The sequence below is a fragment of the Ovis aries genome, chromosome 2 (assembly GCF_016772045.2).
Source record: "Ovis aries strain OAR_USU_Benz2616 breed Rambouillet chromosome 2, ARS-UI_Ramb_v3.0, whole genome shotgun sequence".
NCBI classification, from domain to species: domain Eukaryota; kingdom Metazoa; phylum Chordata; class Mammalia; order Artiodactyla; family Bovidae; genus Ovis; species Ovis aries.
Window position 1 is genome coordinate 102,183,850 of NC_056055.1, and position 21,636 is coordinate 102,205,485.

The following is a 21,636-nucleotide window of genomic DNA, read 5'->3' on the forward strand; positions in this document are numbered from 1 at the left end:
GCTTCCACTTTTTCCTCCTTTATTTGCCATGAGGTGATGGGACCAGATACTGTGATCTTAGTTTTTTAATGTTGAGTGTTAAAGCCAGCTTTTTCACTCTCCTCTTTGACCCTTATCAAGAGGCTCGTTTGTTCTTCTACACTTTCTACCATTGGAGTGGTATTATCTGCATATCTGAGGTTGTTGATATTTCTCCTGGCAGTCTTGATTCCAGCTTGTGGTTCATCCAACCCAGCATTTTACATGATGTACTCTGCATAGAAGTTAAATAAGTAGCGTGACAGTACACAGCCTTGTCATACTCCTTTCCTAATTTTGAACAAGCCCTTTGTTCCATGTCCTGTTCTAACTGTTGCTTCTTGACCTGTATACAGGTTTCTCAGAGACAGGTAAGGTGGTGTTACCATCTTGTACAACTATTATACTTTTTGTCAAAACTAAGAAACTAATCACCAGTATATTATTAAATAAGCTCTAGGCTGTATCTGGAATTGACTGATTTTTTTCATTAACATCCCCTTTTTATTGTAGGTCCCAGCCTAGGGATCACATTGTATTTAGTTGCCAGGTCTCCATAGTCTACCCTTGTCTGTGACATTTTCTCAGTCTTTTCTTTGTTTTCATGACCTTGACATTCTTGAGGAGTACTGGCCAGTTATATTATAGGATGTTCCTGCACCTGGGTTTGTCTGATGTTTTTCTCATCGTTAGACCAGGGTTATAGGTTTGGAGGAAGAATGCCACTGAGGTTAATGCCATTCTCACCACTTTGGGTGTGATGTCCACATGACATTATAGATGATGTTAACTTAAACTCTATCACTTGGTTGGTCAGGTTTGCCCAATTTCTCCACTGTAAAAGTTACCCTTTTTCCTTTGCCAAACTCTGTCCTTTGGAAGTAAGTCATTAAGTCTAGCTTACCCTTTCAGGGAGGGATGGGGATTAAGCTTCATCTGGAGGGGGAAATTTTCACATATATTATTTGGAATCCTTCTGTTAGGAAGAGTTATTTACTCAATTTTTTTACTCAATTTATTTACTCAATTTTTTACTCAATTTTTAAGTAAATAAATAGACTCCTGAATATTCATCAGTATGCACTCATGAATATTTTATATTTGGGGTTAAAGTCTAATAGTACATGATTTATTCTGTTGTTCATATTGTTCCAGCTTTGACCATTGGGTCAGTTCTCTTTGACATGTCCCCTTTTTTTGCTTTTTGAGCACTTCCTTATTACTTTCTGGCACTACAAAGGCTATAGGCTCCTCTTGCAAACCTAGTCCTAGACTCAGCCATTTTTCCAAGGAACCATGGTCCCTTCTGTTGGGGAATATTATTTGGAAACCAGGTTCTGGACTTGATGTGCTCATTGCTACTGGAGTACTTTTGGTGATGTATGTAAAAACTTATTATCAAACCCAGGTTCATGTGGAATTTTCTTCTAGAAATTTTATAGTTTTACATTTTGCATTTAGATCTGTGATCCATTTTGAGTTAATTTTTATGTGAGCGTTGTCATCTTTCTGTATATGGATGTCAAATTGTTCCAGCATAATTTGATGGCTATCTTTTTGCTGTTGAATTAACTTATGCCTCTTGGTTAAAAATCAGTTGACTATACATGCATGGGTGGTGGGTGTTCTGGGGCTCTATTTTGTTACATTGATCTGTTTGTCAGTACCATACTGTCTTAATTACTGTTAAGTCTTAAAATCAAATATTGTATTTTTGTTTTATTAATCTTTAAAACCGTATGCTTTAAAGCTTTAAGTTTATTCTGTGATACAAATTATTGTTCACTTTTTTCCCCTACCAGTTTCTCCTGAGTCCATTGTCTATCCCATCTTCACTATGTCTTCAGTCAACACAAAAAGGTAAGGGTTGCTCTTACTTTAATGTTCAAGGTTTAATTATGAGTCCATTGGGTCTCTCTTTTTTTCTTATACTATTTAATTTGGAGAGCATTTTTCTTTTCCCCATTGAAATATTTAGAATAGGAGGTGAAATCAGACCCTCTCATAGAAACTTCATAAGAACTTGAATTAAGAGCAGGAAAAGACCTTTATGGGCTGGAATAACAGTAATTTCTTCAATTTTTGTATAATACCTGACCCATAATAATTTATATTCACTATTTCACTTATCCCCACAACAACCCAGAAGCTTGATATTGTTATTACCATTTTCAGCAGAGGAAACTTTGTATTTCAGCCACAGTTGCACAGCTCTTAGATGACAAAGCCAGGACTAGAATCCATATTTAATCAAAGCCCATTAGGCTGTATTGCCTCCTCTGTGTGATAACATACTGATAATAGTTCATGTTTAATGGGCACTTGGCATCTCATGGTGTGAATACTGTTATTACCCCATTTTACAGATGAGGAGACTGGCCAGAGGAATAAGTAACTTGCAGCAACTCAATGCTGTTATAATTTCCAGCTGAAGCTACACACTATCCTGCTCAAAACTAAAACTGGAACTGGGGGAGGCATGGGTGCTTATGAGTATACACCAAAAAGCTCTGAGAACGAAGTTTCTTACAGTTTGAACATCTTGCTAGGCAGTGCGTTAAGTCACTTCAGTCATGTCCGACTCTTTGCAACCGTATGGGCTATAGCCCACCAGGCTCCTCTATCCATGGGATTCTCCAGGCTAGAATCCTGGAGTGGGTTGCCATTTCCTTGTCTAGGGAGCTGCTCAGTAAGCAGCTTTGTTTCTTTTTTCTCTGTTTGATGATAAACATCTGAAGATAATGAGCAGGTACTTCCTAGTAAAGTTTTCCTGCTCTTAGGGCATCTCACCATGTGGTCGGGTGGGTAGTTTTTCCCCTTCTAAGACCATATTCCTAATTTCTTTCACCTTTCCCTTTTCTCATCTGTCTTCTATTTATTGAGGATCAAAACCTTTCACAATTAGCCAACAGTGTGCAAACCAACCTAGCATAGGGAGACGCTAGACTGTTGGTTGCGTCATTTGAAATTTGCTCGTTAGGTAGGACCCAGAAGTCAGATAGCATCAGGTTCCTGTGGCTTAATCTGATTTTTACTGTAGGTAGATCACAGATTGTCTGGGTTTGTACTCTTACATTGGGTGAACATTTATAGAATGCCGTGTGATATTGAACTACACTGAATTTTAGAGATGTGAAGATAAATACAGCATGGCTCTGCTGTCAAGGAAGTCATGGTTAGAAGAGGACAGACATTTAAACAGAATGTGTATAATAAAGTGTTAACATTGCTAGGCTGGAAGTGAAAATGCATGCAAGGATGGGAAACGCTGAGTGACTTAGCAAAGGTTGTATAAGGTATAGAGGAGTTAGTGACCTAGGCAAGTGTTTTTTATACTATTGGCATTCGTATCGATAGTTTCTCACATCGATAAAAATTTAAGGGCATCACATCTAGCATTTTTTCTTAGTAGAATAATACATCTCTCACATACTAAGTGTATTTAGTGAATCTTTTTTTCCCATTATGTATGTGTATCTATTGGTCATGATGTGAAATATATTTCTCACCATGTGTTTGTCAAGTCATTATAAAAGCTATTTTCTAGTCAGATGATAAGAGGACAGATTGGGTTAGCATAAAGCATTACATAGGGTATTTTTCCCGTTTTTTTTAATTTATCAATGTGAGTTTCTGTTTGAACTTCTTGCTTTGGGTACTTGTTCCCCCAACCCCTTGCCTCTACTCTAGAGATTTCTATTTCTTTGATCTTTGGGAGAAGGTCACTTCATTGTAAGGCAAGGGTTACAAACTTGGTGCCTACAGAGACTGCAGCCAACCGGAGAAGCACACCCCATCTAAAAGAGCCTGTGCCAGTAGCTCCAACTCTTAGATTCCTTGATGAACAGGTCTAATGACCTTCCAATGTCTCTTGCAATATTGGAAATACACATTTTTAAGTGAAATCTCTAGATTTTAAAATATTCGTAGCTAATCCAAACTCTATGTGAGCCAATCAAAATATCTGTTAGCTGGATTTGGCCTATGGGCTCCAGTTTGCAACCTCTATAAGCCAGCCCCAGCATTGTCTCCTAAAGGGAAAAGATTGCCTCAGCATCTATCCAGCTAAATTTTTTTTTGTCTAAGAATTTGAGACTAGAAGGGTGCGGAGAAGGCAATGGCACCCTGCTCCAGTACTCTTGCCTGGAAAATCCCATGGATGGAGGAAAACCCCATGTAGCCTGGTAGGCTATAGTCCATGGGGTTGTGAAGAGTTGGACATGACTGAGCGACTTCACTTTCATATTTCACTTTCATGCACTGGAGAAGGAAATGGCAACCCACTCCAGCGTTCTCGCCTGGAGAATCCCAGGGACGGGGGAGCCTGGTGGGCTGCCATCTACGGGGTCGCACAGAGTTGGACACGACTGAAGCGATTTAGCAGCAGCAGCAGGGTGTTGCTTTAGGTGTGTATTAGCTCACTCACTGCCTCATGCCCCAGTAAAAAGTTGTTGGATTGTAATATGCTGGTTGCTGGTGACTGACTTCCTGTGGGTCTGTGAGATCCAGTATTAGCGTCTACTTATTTGCTGTGGCATTCCATGAATTTCTTTATGCCTACATGGGTAAATATTGTCTTAAGATTTAAGAAGCAAGAAAAGATTAATTTTTAAAGGTGACATCAACTTATGAAGAAATCCTATGTATATGCATCTGATTTATTGTTGTTGTTTAGTCACTAAGTCATGTCTGATGCTTTGTGACCCCATGAACTGTAGCCCCCAGGCTCCTCTGTCCATGGGATTTCCCAGGTAATACTGGAGTGGGTTGCCATTTCCTTCTTCAGAGTATCTTCCTGACCCAGGGATCAAACCTGCATCTCCTGCTTAGCAGGTGGATTCTTTACCTCTGAACCACCTAGGAAACCCATATGCATCTGATATTATAGATGAAATCCTTTGAACTTGGAGTTAGAAGACAGAAATTTTGAGTCTTTCCATCATTCTTCCCTAGTTACTTTACTTTGAGTTGACTACTGATCCTGTCTGAGTGGGCCTCAGGCTTCTCATTGTTTCTAGCCCTATTACTTCAAGTCGTTATTGATAGAAAGCACTAAAAATTGCAATGTTATATACATGTGTTTTCTTTTCATTATAATTTATCAAACGTGTTAAAATTATTAAATAACACTTACCACCTTTCTATTTCAAGATCTCTAGTTGAAGAACAGTCTTCTGTGGGGTCCACCACATCTACTAACTTCTTAAAACAAATCAACATACAGAAGAGTACTAATACCAGAGATTCAAACAAAGAAACAAAAGACCAGCTCATCATTGTGAGTAAATTTAAAACAAAGCTCCTCCTGTACATGGGTCTCACGTACAGAACCTGAAGTCTGATGTGTGGTCTTAGCCTAGTTATCAGGAGTTACAGATGTTCTGAGTTTGTAACTGCTACCTTTGCTGTTGTGGCAGCTAGTCAAGGATATTTTTGAACAGATAGTGTTGGGAAGTACTGGCAGTTTAGTAGAATGCTGATGAATGAGTTGTCTCCGAATCAGGAAGATTATTGTCAATCTATAAAAGACTTAACAAGAAGAGCTACACTGCATTAGATATGGGTTTGGCCAAAGTTGGACCATGGCCTTTGAACTAATGGCGTTTATATTCTTAAAAGGTTGGGAAGAAAAGGAGAAGAATATATGTGGCCTGCAAAGCCTAAAATGTTTACTATCTGGCCCTTGGCAGAAAATTTGCAAACACCTATATAGACAGTTCAAAATTTGGTGTTTTCAGTAGCCTTAAGCAATGCCTTATGAGACAGAATAGGAATTAATAAGCCTTGACATTGAATATCCCTGAATTCTCTATATTCATTAATTTATCTATGCTTTTCTTGAACTTTTACTATGTATTATACTTTATTTTTATCAACTCTTGGGGAAAAGAATTTTAATATTTGATTTTAATTTTATTAATATGTTAATTTATTTAAAATTTAATTAAAATTAATTTTTCCTAACCATTTAAGGAAAAAATGCTATCTAATGAATATATAAGTCCTGAAATTTTGCCCTGCTTCTTTGAAATAAGGCTTTTTTAGGCCTCTCATATAAGAGCTTAATAAGGATGTTCCATTTTTCATCTTAGCTATAATATTTATGATTTCCTCTTATTCCTTCTTAGAACTATGGGTCAAGCTAAAGAATCTTGGTGTGTTTTTTTTCTGCTGTCCCTTCAAAGAGGCAATTTCACTTTTATTGTGATGGCAATGTTAGGCTCTTTTCATTCTATTTTGTTGATGGGTAGAGAGAAAGTAACCAGACTTTCATTTATGTTTCAGCTATACCAGCATAAAAGAAAAATAAGGACAAATTTGAATGAATAGACAAATTTACATGAACTAAAGGTAGAGCTATCTGTGATGTGTTTAGATTGGCTATTTTTCCTCTTCCAATTGTAGGATGCAGGTCAGAAACATTTCGGAGCCACCATGTGTAAGTCCTGTGGCATGATCTACGCTGCTTCCAACCCCGAGGACGAACTGCAGCATGTACAGCATCACCACCGATTTGTGGAGGGAATCAAATATACAGTAAGTATTTTAAAAAAAAAAAAGCTTGTTTCCATTTGTTCTAAAAGTAAAAATGCTTTAAAAGAGACATTCGTTTTGCCTAAATATAGAAAGATTTACATATCCAGAAATATTTTATCATCTGTAATTTTGTTTTGTGTTTAATATTTGAGACTGATGGTATTTTAGTTTTAATAGATGTGCCATTTCAAACTTCATGTGCTAATATAAGAGAAGTTACTGTTCTTGGTTGAATGAACACCCTGCATCCTTACCTCTAGCTTTTGGAGCAGAGCTGAAAAGTCAAGGTAGAAAACTCAAAGACTTGAGGAGTTTCCCCTTTTCTCACTCCAGTTTCTTCTTTCTAGATAACCTTAGAAAAACAGCTTTCTTTGACTCCTCCAGGGTATTTCTTTGCTCTTTATGAAGCACCTTCATGAAATACCTTCCTACTCCATATACAGTATGTTGTTGGCCTTATCTTTATGATTATACCTGCTACTCAAATGCATGCCCGTTTTTCATGTTTTTATTGCTGTAATTCATGCCTTCATAATATTTTTAGCCTGATTTATTAAAATTTTCTTATCCTGCCCCTCCCCCACTTTCACACTGCTAATTCGTGGTTTTTTTCTCTGTATCCCTACAAGGGGCTCTTATTTGACTTCGCTTTGTTTTATAATGGGCTTCCCTTGTGGCTCAGCTGGTAAAGAATCTGCCTGCAATGCGGGACACCTGGGTTGGATCCCTGGATTGGGAAGATCCCCTGGAGAAAGGAAAGGCTACCCACTCTATTATTCTGGCCTAGAGAATTCCATGGACTGTGGGGTCTCAAAGAGTTGGACATGACTGAGCAACTTTCACTTTCTTTTATAATAGATTATTTACGTGTCTCCTAACAGTATATCAGCCCCTTGAGGACAGGAGCTTTGTTTCAGTCATCTTTTATTTCTCTTACCACATTCATGTAGTCGAATTTTATCTTTTTTATTTCTCTCATTTGTTCATCTTTTTTGTCTTCTCCAGACCACATTTAATTTTTTTTCTGCTTTAAATCAAAATGTGATTTTTTTCTCCCGCTTTGGCAGGGCTGGAAAAAAGAACGTGTTGTAGCAGAGTTTTGGGATGGGAAAATTGTGTTGGTCCTGCCGCGTGACCCGAGTTATGCTATCAGAAAGGTATGAAACGTTAGTTTTTCTTTTTTAATTGAAGTATAGTTGCTTTACAATATTAGCTTTTCAGTCTTTGTTTTCCTTCTGCTCTCCCCATTCTCCACCAAAAAATCGACCTATATTGAAGTATTATATAAAACACCTTTGCTTATAGATAATCACTGTACATTGGTACAGGTGTTAGGATGACTTTCAAAGTAGTTCATACAGAATTAAACTTACAAATTACAAAACAAGTAAAGGTGTATCAAGAAGAGATTAAAGAAAATAGATTGAGTCCATACTGTATTGCTTGCCTACATCTTCCATTTGTGAAAAATAAACTAAACTTTATAAGGTTGAGAAATTAACAGCTCCAAGGTCTAATTCTTAGGTTGGTATTGCCTTTGTTTCTTGGGCTGGATGGTTCACCCCAGTAGACAAGGGATAAAGCTGAAACAGAATCTTCCTTACTCCCTGTTCCACTCAAGGGTGGTGAAAGTGATGTTTAAAATAGTTTCTTAAAACCCTGTTTCCGAAGTGGCAGAAACATGCCTCAGTAGTGGAATAATTTGGGGGTTGTGAAAATTTAAGAAATAGAGACAAAAGAGGTTAAACTGATAAGCATACTTTTATATATATATATATATTCTGTTATATTTTTAAAAACAAATTCATCTCTTTTGGTTTTTGACATCGTTAGGTTGAAGATGTCCAGGAACTTGTTGATAATGAATTGGGCTTCCAGCAAGTTGTTCCCAAATATCCAAACAAAACCAAAACCTTGCTGTTTATCTCTGATGAAAAGAAAGTAGTTGGGTGTTTAATTGCAGAGCCCATCAAACAGGTATGGTATGCTATCTTACAAATTACTGGAGTAACTTTTGAGCAAAGTGAAGTAGTTGGGAGAAGTCTCAAGCATTTAAGAAGGCTACCATTAATGATCTTTTTCCTTCTAAAATATCCTTGACCATCTAGATAATTGAAGTCATTTATTTCTATTATGTCTGATATTTTGCCTTATATAAGCAGGATTAGTCAGTCTTAAGCTCATATAGTCTTTTATATACTTAGACTATAAAGTATAGTATTTTAAACAAGCTCAGTTATTGAACATGTGGCTTAGTGCAGGTTAATATATTTGGCAAAATGGTTGTTCAGTCGCTCAGTCATGTCCAACTTTTTGTGACCCCTTGGACTGGCTTCCCTGCCTATCACCAACTCCCAGAGCTTGCTCAAATTCATGTCCCTTGAGTCGGTGATGCTATACAACCATCTCATCCTCTGTCATCCCTTTCTCCTGCCTTCAGTCTTTCCTAGCATCAGGGTCTTTTCCATCAGGTGACCAAAGTATTGGAGTTTCAGCTTCAACATCAGTCCTTCCGGTGAATATTCAGGACTGATTTCCTTTGGGATTAAATGGTTTGCTCTCCTTGTAGTCTAAGGGACTCTCAAGAGTCTTCTCCAGCACAGTGCAAAAGCATCAATTCTTTGGCGCTCAGCTTTCTATACAGTCCAACTCTCACATCCATACATGACTACTGGAAAGACCATAGCTTTGACTAGACAGACCGTTGTTGGCAAAGTAATGTCTCTGCTTTTTAATATGCTGTCTAGGTTTGTCATAGCTTTTCTTCCAAGGAGCAAGTGTCTTTTAATTTCATGGCTGCAGTCACTGTCTGCAGTGATTTTTGGAACCCCAGAAAACAGTCTATCACTGTTTTCCATTGTTTCCCTATCTATTTGCCATGACGTGATGGGACCGGATGCCATGATCTTCATGTTTTGAATGTAAAGTTTAAATCCAGCTTTTCCATTCTCCTCTTTCACTTTCATCACAAGGCTCTTTAGTTCTTCTTCGCTTTCTGCCATAAGAGTGTTGTCATCTGTATATCTGAGGTTATTGATATTTCTCCCGGCAATCTTGATTCCAGCTTGTGCTTCATCTAGCCCAGCATTTTGCATGATGTACTCTACATAGAAGTTAAATAAGCAGGGTGACAATATACAGCCTTGACATACTCCTTTCCCAGTTTGGAACCAGTCTGTTGTTCCATGTCTGGTTCTAACTGTTGCATCTTGACCTGCATACCGATTTCTCAGGAACAGGTTAGGTGGTCTGGTATTCCCATCTCTTGAAGAATTTTCCACAATTTGTTGTGATCACACAGTCAAAAGCTTTGGCATAGTCAATAAAGCAGAAGTAGATGTTTTTCTCAAACTATTGCTTTTTCTGTGATCCAGTGGATGTTGGCAATTTGATCTCTGGTTCCTCTGCCTTTTCTGAATCCAGCTTGAACATCTGGAAAATAATACATGGTTCATGTACTATTGAAGCCTGGCTTAAAGAATTTTGAGCATTTGCTAGTGTGTGAGATGAGTGCAATTGTGTGGTAGTTTGAACATTCTCTGGCATTGCCTTTCTTTGGGATTGGAATGAAAACTGACCTTTTCCAGTCCTGTGGCCACTGCTGAGTTTCCCAAATTTTCTGGCATATTGAGTGCAGCACTTCAACAGCATCATCTTTTAGAATTTGAAATAGCTCACCTGGGATTCCATCTCCACTAGCTTTGTTCATAGTGAAGCTTCCTAAGGCCCACGTGACTTTGCATTCCAGGATGTCTGGCTTTAGGTGAGTGATCACACCATCGTGGTTATCTGGGGGTCATGAGATCTTAATAGTTCTGTGTATTCTTGCCACCTCTTAATATCTTCTGCTTCTGTTAGGTCCATACCATTTCTGTCCTTTATTGTGCCCATTTTTGCATGCAATGTTCCCTTGGTATTTCTAATTTTCTTGAAGAGATCTCTAGTCTTTCCCATTCTATTGTTTTCCTCTATTTCTTTACATTGATCACTGAGGAAGGGTTTATCTCTCCTTGCTATTCTCTGCATTCAAATGGGTATATCTTTCCTTTTCTCCTTTGCCTTTAGTGTCTCTTCTTTTTTCAGCTATTTGTAAAGCCTCCTCAGACAACTGTTTTCTCTTTTTGCATTTCTTTTTCTTGGAGATGGTCTTGATCCCTGCCTCCTATACCATGTTACAAACCTCTGTCCATAGCTCTTCAGGCACTCTGTCTTTCAGACGTAATCCCTTGAGTCTTATTTGTCACTTCCACTGTATAATCGTATAGGATTTGATTTAGGTCATACCTAAATGGTCTAGTGGTTTTCCCTACTTTTTTCAATATAAGTCTGAATTTGGCAATAAGGAGCGCATGATCTGAGCCACAGTCAGCTCCCCGCCGTCTTTTTGCTGACTTTATAGAGCTTCTCCATCTTTGGCTGCAAAGAATATAATCAATCTGATTTCGATGTTGGCCATCTGGTGATGTCCATGTGTAGAATCTTCTCTTGTGTTGTTGCAACAGGGTGTTTGCTATGACCAGTGCGTTCTTTTGGCAAAACTCTGTTAGCCTTTGCCCTGCTTCGTTTTGTACTCCAAGGCCAAATTTTTGCCTGTTACCCTGGGTATCTCTTGACTTTCTACTTTTGCATTCCAGTCCCCTGTGATGAAAAGGACATCTTTTTGGGGTGTTAGTTCTAGAAGGCCTTGTAGGTCTTCATAGAACTGTTCAACTACAGCTTCTTCAGCATTACTGGTTGGGGCATAGGCTTGGATTACTGTGATATTGAATGGTTTGCCTCAGAAACGAATAGAGTTCATTCTGTTTTGAGATTGTACCCAAATACTGCATTTCAGACTCTTTTGTTGGCTATGAGGGCTGCTCCATTTCTTCTAAAGGATTCTTGCCCACAGTAGTAGATATAATGGTCATCTGAATTAAATTCTCCCATTCCAGTCCATTTTAGTTCACTGATTCCTAAAATGTTGATGTTCACTCTTGCCATCTCCTGTTTGACCACTTCCAATTTATCTTGATTCATGGACCTAACATTCCAGGTTCCTATGCAATATTGCTCTTTACAGCATCGAACCCTGCTTCCATCACCAGTCCCATTCACAACTGGGTGGTGTTTTTGCTTTGGCTCCATCCCTTCATTCTTTCTGGACTTATTTCTCCACTGATCTCCAGTAGCATATTGGGCACCTGACGACCTGGGAAGTTCAGTATCATATCTTTCAGTGTCATATCTTTTTGCCTTTTAATACTGTTCTTGGGGTTCTCAAGGCAAGAATACTGAAGTGGTTTGCCATTCCCTTCTCCAGTGGACCACATTTTGTCAGGACCCTCCATTATGGCCTGTCCATCTTGGGTGGCCCTACACAGCATAGCTCATAATTTCATTGAGTTAGATAAAGCTGTGGTCCATGTGATCAGTTTGATTAGTTTTCTGTGATTATGGTTTTCATTCTGGGTGCTTGCTCTCTGATGGATAAGGATAAGAGACTTTTGGAAGCTTCCTGATGGGAGAAACTGACAGTGGGGCAAACTGGGTCTTGTTCTGATGGGTGGGGCCATGCTTAGTAAAGATGGGAAAATAGAAGGACGTGCACTCATCTCCGCGAGAACTCCAAAATTACAACTCGCTGCTGAACAAGCATCAACATTTTTTGGTTGTATCCCACCAAAAAAGGATACCCCGTGTCCAAGGGCAAACGAAAAGCCCCAGCAAGATGGTAGAAGGGGTGAAATCGTGTTTAGAAGCAAACTCCATACTCACCAGAGACCCTTGAAAGGCTCGAACAAAACCTTGTGCGCACCAGGATCCAGAGACCCCACAGAGACTGAGCCAGACCTGCCCCTTAAGAGTGTTTGTGTCTGCTGTGGAGGTGCGGGCCAGCAGTGGCTTGCCACAGTGGCAGGGCCTCTGCATGCAGCAGACCTGGGTCACACAGCCTGTGGCGTAAGCCCTCTTGGAGGAGGTCACCATTAACCCCACCAGAGAGCCACTGAGCAGACGCCCCACACACTGCAGAACCATTACACCAAAGAAATTCTCGCACTGTTAAGTTCTAGGACCCACAACAGATTGCCCAAACTGGGGATCTAGCAAAGGGAATGAGAAGCCCCAGGGATTTTGACTTTGGAGACCAGTGGGATTTGATTACAGAACTTAAACAGGACTGGGCAAACAAACTTGTTTGCACAAAACCTTGTGTGCACCGGGATCCAAGGGAAAGGAGCAGTGACCCCGTAAGAGACTGACCCAGACTTGCCTATAAGTGTCCAGGAGTCTCCGGCAGAGGCTGGGTTGGTGGTGGTCTCCTGCAGAGTTGGGGGCACTGAGTGCAGCAGTGCTTACCTAGGACCTTTTGAAGGAGGTCGCCATTATCTTCCTTACCTCCACCATAGTTTGGGGTCAGGTCAAACAACAGGGAGGGAACACAGCCCCACCCATCAACAGGAAAGTAGAAAGTTGTTACTTGTCCCATAATTAGAATCTACTTTGGACACTAATTAGCAGTGTTCTGGCAGAGGAGTTAACAAATAATAACCCATGGTCTAAGTGTGGCCTTCCTCTTTTTTGTAAATAAAGTTTTATTGCCCCAGAGCCATGCTCATTCCTCTTCATATTATCTATGGTTGCTTTTGTGCAACAGTGGCAGGGTTGAGTAGGTGCAACAGAGACCACATGGGCCAAAGAGCCTAAAGCATTTACAGTTTGGTCCCAAACAGAAAAAGTTTGCCAACCCTTGTTCTCAAATAGAGAGAATAGTTTTTGCCCTTCAAGCAGCTTACAGGATAGTCTTAAGCTAGAGAGAATTATAGCTCAAATGTGTTTTTTTAACCTGACTATAATATCCCACACTTATGTTCCTTTACTTTTAAAAATACATACTTGTTTTAAGACATCTTGAAATGATGCTAGCATAAATTGGTCTTACTCATTTTTATAGATGCCTCCCTTTTCCCTGTTCCCCCTTCATTTCTACCATCTTTCTCTTTCTTATTTTCCTTTTTTGCTTTTTTCTGCTTTTCATCTCATACATATATATGAGTGGAGAAAGAAAAGCAGTTGGTTTGTATTATGGTCTGTAAAAGTAATCAATTTGGCCCTTTTCTTTCTTTGCTCTGAAGTGCACTGTTTATGTAGTGATAATGGGCAATACAGATTGTCTCTGATTTACAACTTTTCAGTTCTGCAGTGGTGTGAAAACCATAGACATTCAGCAGAAACTTCAAGTTTTCATATTTTCCAGGGCTAGCCGTATGCACTTTTGTGATGCTGGGCAGCAGCAGAGAATGGCAGCTCTAGTCAACTAGGCGATCACAAGGGTAAACAAACAGTATACTTAACAACTGTTCTCTGCCTACAGCCATTTTGTGTTTCATTTCTAGTACAGTATCCAGTAAATTACGTGAGATATTCAGCGCTTTTTTTTCCTTTTTTTAAATTATCAATTTGATATTTATTTGGCTGTGCCAGCTCTTAGTTGTCACATGAGGGATCTTTAGTGCATGATGTGAGAGTTGTACAGTTGATGCTACAGCTGAGAGTTGTAGCATCTGGGATCTAGTTCCCTGACCAGGGATCCAGCCCAGGCGCCCTACATTGGGAGCTCAGAGTCTCAGGCAGTGGACCACCAGGGAAGTTCCAGCACTTTATTATAAATTAGGCTTTGTGTTCGATGATTTTGCCAAACTGTAGTCTAATGTAAGCACTCTTGGCATATTTAAGGTAAGCTAGGCTAAACTAAATCCCATGGGCAGAGGAGCCCGGTAGGCTGCAGTCCATGGGGTCGCTAAGAGTCAGACACGACTGAGTGACTTCACTTTCACTTTTCACTTTCATGCATTGGAGAAGGAAATGGCATTTACCATATGACTCAGCAATCATAGTCCTGGACATTTATTCCAGAAATGAAAACTTATGTCTACACAAAAAGCCATAGCTGAATGTTTATAGCAGCTTTATTTGTAATAGCCAATAGCTGGAAACAACTAAAGTGTCCTTCGGTAAGTGAGTGATTAGACACACTGGTATATCCATACAGTGGAATATTACTTGGCAATGAAAAGGAACAAACTGTTGATACATGCCACAACTTGGACAGGTTATCAAGAGCATATTGCTGAGTGAAAAAGATCCATTCTCAAAAGGTCACGTGCTGTATGAATCCATTTACATGATATCCTCAAAATATCAGAGGAGAAGGCAGCGGCACCCCATTCCAATACTCTTGCCTGGAAAATCCCATGGACAGAGGAGCCTGGTAGGCTGCAGTCCATGGGGTCACTGAGAGTTGGACACGATTCAGTGACTTCACTTTCACTTTTCACTTTCATGCACTGGAGAAGGAAATGGCAACCCACTCCAGTGTTCTTGCCTGGAGAATCCCAGGGATGGGGGAGCCTGGTGGGCTGCCATCTATGGGGTCGCACAGAGTCGGACACAACTGAAGCGACGTAGCAGCAGCAAAATAGCAGAGTTTTAGAGACAGAGGACAGATTGTGGCTGCACAGCTTAGTGGTGGAGGGAGAAAATGGGCGTGGTCGTAGAGAGGCAGCAAGAGGAAGAGCTCCGTGATGACGCAGCAGCTTTGTACTTTGGTTGCAGTGACGGTGAAATCGATATTCAGATGCAATGGATTGTCACAGAGCTGTCCCACCCACATTGTTCCCATGTGAATTTCTCAGTTTTGATATCGTACTACGATTATGGAAGATGTAACCACTGGGGGAAGTAGGGTGAAGGATACGCGTCCTGTCTGTGCCATTTGTCAACTCCCTCTGAATCTACGATTGTTTCAAAATAAGGATTAAAAACACTTAAAATACCAATTTCATAGTTTGTATGCAAAAACCTTTAGTGTTATTAATTTTGGGGGGATATCATATATACACTTTAGGATGCAAAGAATGGGAGAAGCTTATGTGCTTTATTAAGAGTCTGAATTTTATTATTTTTTTAAATCAATAAAAGGAAGTTTCACATTGGTATAATACTAGTATGTGGGAATATCTCAACACCACTATCATTTTTCTGCATTAAGTGAATATAATTGGGCAAGAATTCAAGAAATAGCAAAGAACTTAAACATTTTTGTGAAGGTGGAATAAGATTTATTTTACATACTTAAGTTTTGTTTAAAAAGAAATGTGAACTCAGCTGTACCATTATGTCTAATGCCTCTGTACATCACTGCAGGCCTTCCGTGTCATGTCTGAACCAACTGGCCCAGAAACCCCAAGCTCTAAAGAATGTCAGAGGGCTTGGCAATGTTCAGATGTACCGGAACCTGCAGTGTGTGGGATAAGTAGAATCTGGGTCTTCAGACTGAAAAGAAGAAAGCGCATTGCGCGACGCCTGGTGGACACGCTCAGGTAAGAAGTAAAAGTGCTTAGACCCAAGTTAGCTCTCCAGAAGCTTTCCTGGCTCATGAGCCAGAGGGAATGATGTTGGTCTGTAAATACTACCAAAGTCAGGCTGAGGCAGTGCTGACACGGAAAAGAAAAAAAACTACTAGGTGTACTCAATTTTGCACACAGTATTCCAAGTGTGAAATATTCTAGACCAGTGCTTTTCAAACTACCTGTAGTCAAAGACGGTATTTTGTTATAGACCAACACATTAATAAGATAAAGATAAATTGCTAGGAAATGAAAAAGAAGGCAAACAAATGGAAAATACAAGTCCAACTTTTTATTAGATTCAACAAATGTAAAATTAATTTAAATAAATATAACCTATAAAAACAAAAGAGAGATTTAAAAAAGAATTGTAGAAATTGTATGTTTATTGATGTGTGACTAGATGATTAATAGAGACTTAGTATAACACAAATGTAACTAAATGTAAAAGTGAATTAGCAAGACAACCCAGAGAATAGTTATTTACAAATCATTTATCTAATGAGTAAAAGTCTAGTATATCTAACATATATAAGAGAACTCTCACCCACACATACCTTAAAAGGGGAGCAGTGAGAAAAGTTGGTGTCTGTGAAGATTTTTGTTTGTAGTTAATTGTGAAATAACCTCCATTTTCTTTATTTTTTATTGAGATACATAGATTTGGTATGGGGGGAGAGAGAGAAAGTGTGTGTGTGTAGAGAGAGAGAGAGAGAGAGAGTGAGTGTGTGTGTGTGTGTGTGTGTGTGCGTGCGTGTGCGCGTGCGTGCATGTGCATGCCACTCAGCTTTGTCCGACTCTTAGCGACCCCATGGAGCCCACCAGACTCCTCTGTCCATGGGATTCTCCAGGCAAGAATACTCGACTGGGTTAGCCATTCCCTTCTCCAGGGGATCTTCCCAACCCAGGGATTGAACCCAGGTCTCCTGCACTGCAGGAACACTACCATCTGAGCCACCAGGGAAGGCCATGGAGAATACCAGTATTTAACCTGGTTCTTCCAGGCAGTAGTCCGGTGCTTCTCAAATGTGAAAGTGCCTGTGAACAACCTGGAGATCTTGCTCAAACGCAGGTGTGATTCAGTAGATTGGGGTGGGCCTGAGATGCTGCATTTCTAACAAAGTAGGTAATACTTTGAATACTAAGGCAATAGATTGTAAGCAGTGATAAAAATAAAGTTGTAAAGGAGAAATATAAAACAATCATTTGAGAACATATCTTCTCACACTCTTGGGTTGGAGATACAGGTAACATAATTGGCAGCTTTCCTGTATATGAGGAGCCTAATCATCTTTCTCTGCAGGCAATGTATGTTTTAAATCCTCGCAAGTGAACAGTATTATTCCTAATTGTTTTGCATCAGAAGCAGCTGAGGCTCAGATAGGATTATTAGTACAGGTTACAGTGATGGAGATAGTAAAAGGAGAGTTAGGACTCAGAGCCACAGATCTAATAATACTCTTTCTCTAGCTCATACCATCGTTCATGAAGACACAGAGAACTGCTTAATCAATATTTTGCTTTGGAGTCTAGTATATATAGCAATACGCTTCTATTCAATTATATAGTAAGTATACTTGAAGCTGATATCTTAACTTCTCATTGAATCCAGTTTTTTATTTTGAAGTAATTTCACATATGAAAAATAGGAAGAATAGTAAAAAGAACACCCTCAGTATCTTTGTCCAGATTCTTTTTTATTTTCTTCCTGAATTATTTTAAAGTAAGTTACATATAATATGCCTCTTTACCCCCTTAGTACTTCAGTATGTTCAAGTATATTCTCTTACATAAGAACAGCTCAGTTACCAAATTTGGGATATTTAATATCTAATGTATAGTCCATATTTCAGTTTTGTTATTTGTCTCAAATGCCCTTCATAGCTTTTTTTTTTTTTTTCCTCTTCAGGATTACATATTGCTTTTAGTCATAATCTCTTTAGTCTTCATCTTCCTTAACCTGTAAGTTATTTAGCCTTTCTTTGTCTTTTAGGACTTAGACGCATTTGAAGACTAAGACCAGTTAGTTCATAGAATACCCCTCAGTTTTGTTGAATTCTTTCAGCTATTTCAGTTTATTGCTTTTAATCCCAGTTGAGCTGGATCAAGGAGAGTTGTAGTCAACATGCAGTCAAAATGTAGTCAAAAGGCAAAATTAGGTTTTGCCTTCTTAAAGCTCTGAATGTGTGATGTAGTTAAAAAGAAGATAGTTATTGGTTAAAATTGTTGGTGTGTTGGGTTTTTTTTTGTAATTATCTGTGGCTTTTAATTGGAGAAGGCAATGGCACCCCACTCCAGTACTCTTGCCTGGAAAATCCCATGGACGGAGGAGTCTGGTAGGCTGTAGTCCATGGGGTCGCTAAGAGTTGGACACGACTGAGCGACTTCACTTTGACTTTCCACTTTCATGCATCGGGGAAAGAAATGGCAACCCACTCCAGTATTCTTGCCTAGAGAATCCCAGGGATGGGGGAGCCTGGTGGGCTGCCATCTAACAGGGTCGCACAGAGTCAGACACGACTGCAGCGACTTAGCAGCAGCAGCAGCAGTGGCTTTTAATTAGCAATACTATTTCATATCAGTGGCTTCTTATTACCATGGATCACCTAGAGTCAGCTGGATGGTTTATATGGTTCTCTTTGCCTCTTAGCAGAACTTTTTATGGGCCTTAGTTTTCTCACCTGTGAAATGATACCATTAAACTTCCACCCCCTAAAATATAAGACATTGAGTCATTTTACCATTTAATAAAATGATTTTAAATATTTAAAAATATTTAAAAGGATTGAGGGGCTTCCCAGGTGACTCAGTGGGTTTTTGTTTTGTTTTTTTTAAAAACTCATTCCTGCCGATGCAGGAGACAGGAGTTTGATACCTGGGTCAGGAAGATCCCCTCAAGTAGGAAATGTGAGTCCACTCCAGGATTGCCTGGGAAATCCCATGGACAGAGGACCGTGGAGGGCTATAGTCCACGGGGTCGCAAAGAAGTTAGACACGACTTAGTGACTGAAATACAAAGAGATTGAAGTCTTTTTAACTAGATTGCTTTAAAATATGTGCTCATGTTTAATCAAAATTTAAAGATGGTTCCATTGTTAAATTGTCTTTTCCTCTCTTTTTAGGAATTGCTTCATGTTTGGCTGTTTTCTCAGCACTAATGAAATAGCATTTTCTGACCCAACACCAGATGGCAAGTTATTTGCAACCAAGTACTGCAACACACCTAATTTCCTTGTATACAATTTTAATAGTTGAAACCAGTTTCAACTATGGAACAATTACTGTGTGAATGAGTTCTGACAGCCTATTATCATAAATTACAAACTATTTAACAAATAGCAAGTATCCAGGGATACAAAGAAAGGAAAAATCTTTAATGTATACTGACTAGGACTCTGAATCCTTAATTATGAAACTTTGGAGCTATAGCTGGAAAATTATTTCTCTTCTGTGTAAGAACATTGGTTTTTCACAGAAATTTGACCAGTTATTTATAAAGTACACTTTGAGGCCAGAATTACTTCATGCCTGATCAGAAAGTTTAAAGATAGACAAATTTCCATCCCCATTTTTAAAAAATAACTCCTGACTTCATACACAGAATTCTCATTTTATAGGTTCTTGGCTGTAGCAACTCAGTTTGAGTATAGTTAAAGTATTCTGAATTCCCAATTTGTACCAGGGAAAGATGTAAGGAATAAGATTTCCATGTTCTTTTGTATAGAACAGAATTTATAGCTAAATATTTTTTCATTTTAAAAATCATTATTCAGAAAGCACACTTCAGAAATAATTAAAATTAAACTTTATAATTGCACTATTGTCATTTCATTAATTTTTGGTGTTTGTGCTACTTTTCTTTAGTGAACTTATTATTGGTGATTGGTGTCTAACAAAATGGATACCCGGTTGGATTAGATGATTCATATGGTTAGATTTTAAATCTAACATTTAAAATTTAACAGAACCAAGGTTAATAAATATGTCTAGGCTGATGGGCCACAGAATATGATGGCTTTATGTAAATATACCTAAATATGGATACATTTTTCTAATATAATTCATGGATACTTACTTTGAAAAACAAAGAATTATTCAGCTTTTTTTTATTATTATAAAGTCATCTAGCTTCATTCTGGCAGTAAGACTCTAGGGAAGTAGTGTCCAGGTTGTAACTGTAGAATCTGTTCCTCTACACTCTTTTATTTGCCTTTAAGTTAATAGTTCTAAAATTTTAAAGCTTGGTTTCTAAAAAGACTGTGAAAGTGTCGAAATGTGTATAAATTTTCCAAACATTTTAATGCTAGTTTCTGTACTGCTGTGTTTAAAAATTGTCAGAAATATTTTATTTTAAAACTTTATTAACATTATTTCACTGAATACCGTTATGATGAATCAATTAAAATTCTTTTCTGTATTATTTTTCTAGTCTCTTATTCAGTTGAATGTACTGATTTTCATTTTAGTTTGTGGTTGTAAAAATAGTACATGTTCTTTATAAAAAAATTATATCTACACAACAACCTGCACAGATACTTTTAGCAGCTGTTGACCTAAAACATATAGACTGCCACTTAGCTTTCTAGCGAAAATGAGTTTATTCAACATCAGCAAAGAATTACACTTCAGGGTCTGCAGCCATATTGACCATGTTCAAGCCCTCAGCAAAAACATGGGGAAAACTCTTAAAAGAGAGAAAGAGGAAGTTGGGAGGGCAACAGTAAACAGTCCTGCACTTAGCATTGGGTGAGTTGTGACCGTGTCTCATTGGCTGAGCTGTTGCTAGGTGAGAAAGTCCACTTCTTATTGGGCTCTGCTGTCTTCATAGGGCATGCATGAGAGCTCTCCCTTCTAATCTTGCAACTTTATTTCTTTAATAGTGATTTTATTTGATTAGAAATTTGTTTCCACAATAAATTTTATTTTTGTCACACAAAATTATATGAAAAAAATTCTAAAATAATCTACACATTGATAACGTCATTCAGTCAGCTCAGTCAGTCGCTCAGTTGTGTCCAACTCTTTGCAACCCCATGAATCACAGCACGCCAGGCCTCCCTGTCCATCACCAACTCCCAGAGTTGACTCAAACTCACGTCCATCAAGTCGGCAATGCCATCCAGCCATCTCATCCTCTGTCGTCCCCTTCTCCTCCTGCCCCCAATCTCTCCCAGCATCAGAGTCTTTTCCAGTGAGTCAACTCTTCGCATTAGGTGGCCAAAGTACTGGAGTTTCAGCTTTAGTATCATTCCTTCCAAAGAAATCCCAGGGTTGATCTCCTTCAGAATGGACTGGTTGGATCTCCTTGCAGTCCAAGGGACTCTCAAGACTCTTCTCCAGCATCACAGTTCAAAAGCATCAATTCTTCAGCCGCTCAGCTTTCTACACAGTCCAACTCTCACATCCATACATGATGACTGGAAAAACCATAGCCTTGACTAGACAGACCTTTGTTAGCAAAGTAATGTCTCTGCTTTTGAATATGCTATCTAGGTTGGTCATAACTTTTCTTCCAAGGAGTAAGCATCTTTTAATTTCATGGCTGCAGTCACCATCTGCAGTGATTTTGGAGCCCCCAAAAATAAAGTCAGCTACCATTTCCACTGTTCCCCCATTGAATTCTCATGAAATGATGGGAGTAGATGCCATGATCTTTGTTTTCTGAATGTTGAGCTTTAAGCCAACTTTTTCA

General features: G+C 38.9%; 1 protein-coding gene across 1 annotated transcript in view; it reads left to right on the forward strand.

The window, feature by feature from the left end:
- The window catches only part of ESCO2 (establishment of sister chromatid cohesion N-acetyltransferase 2), a 29,044-nt gene extending 8,680 nt beyond the window's left edge, over positions 1 to 20,364 (forward strand). Inside the window, exons 5-11 of the mRNA XM_004004434.5 lie at positions 1,821 to 1,878; positions 5,170 to 5,296; positions 6,424 to 6,555; positions 7,623 to 7,712; positions 8,389 to 8,532; positions 15,742 to 15,917; positions 19,067 to 20,364. Coding sequence (XP_004004483.4) covers positions 1,821 to 1,878; positions 5,170 to 5,296; positions 6,424 to 6,555; positions 7,623 to 7,712; positions 8,389 to 8,532; positions 15,742 to 15,917; positions 19,067 to 19,199 — 860 coding nt within the window. The 3' untranslated portion in view covers positions 19,200 to 20,364. The remainder of the gene's footprint in view (positions 1 to 1,820; positions 1,879 to 5,169; positions 5,297 to 6,423; positions 6,556 to 7,622; positions 7,713 to 8,388; positions 8,533 to 15,741; positions 15,918 to 19,066) is intronic.
- The last annotated feature ends 1,272 nt before the right edge of the window (positions 20,365 to 21,636 follow it).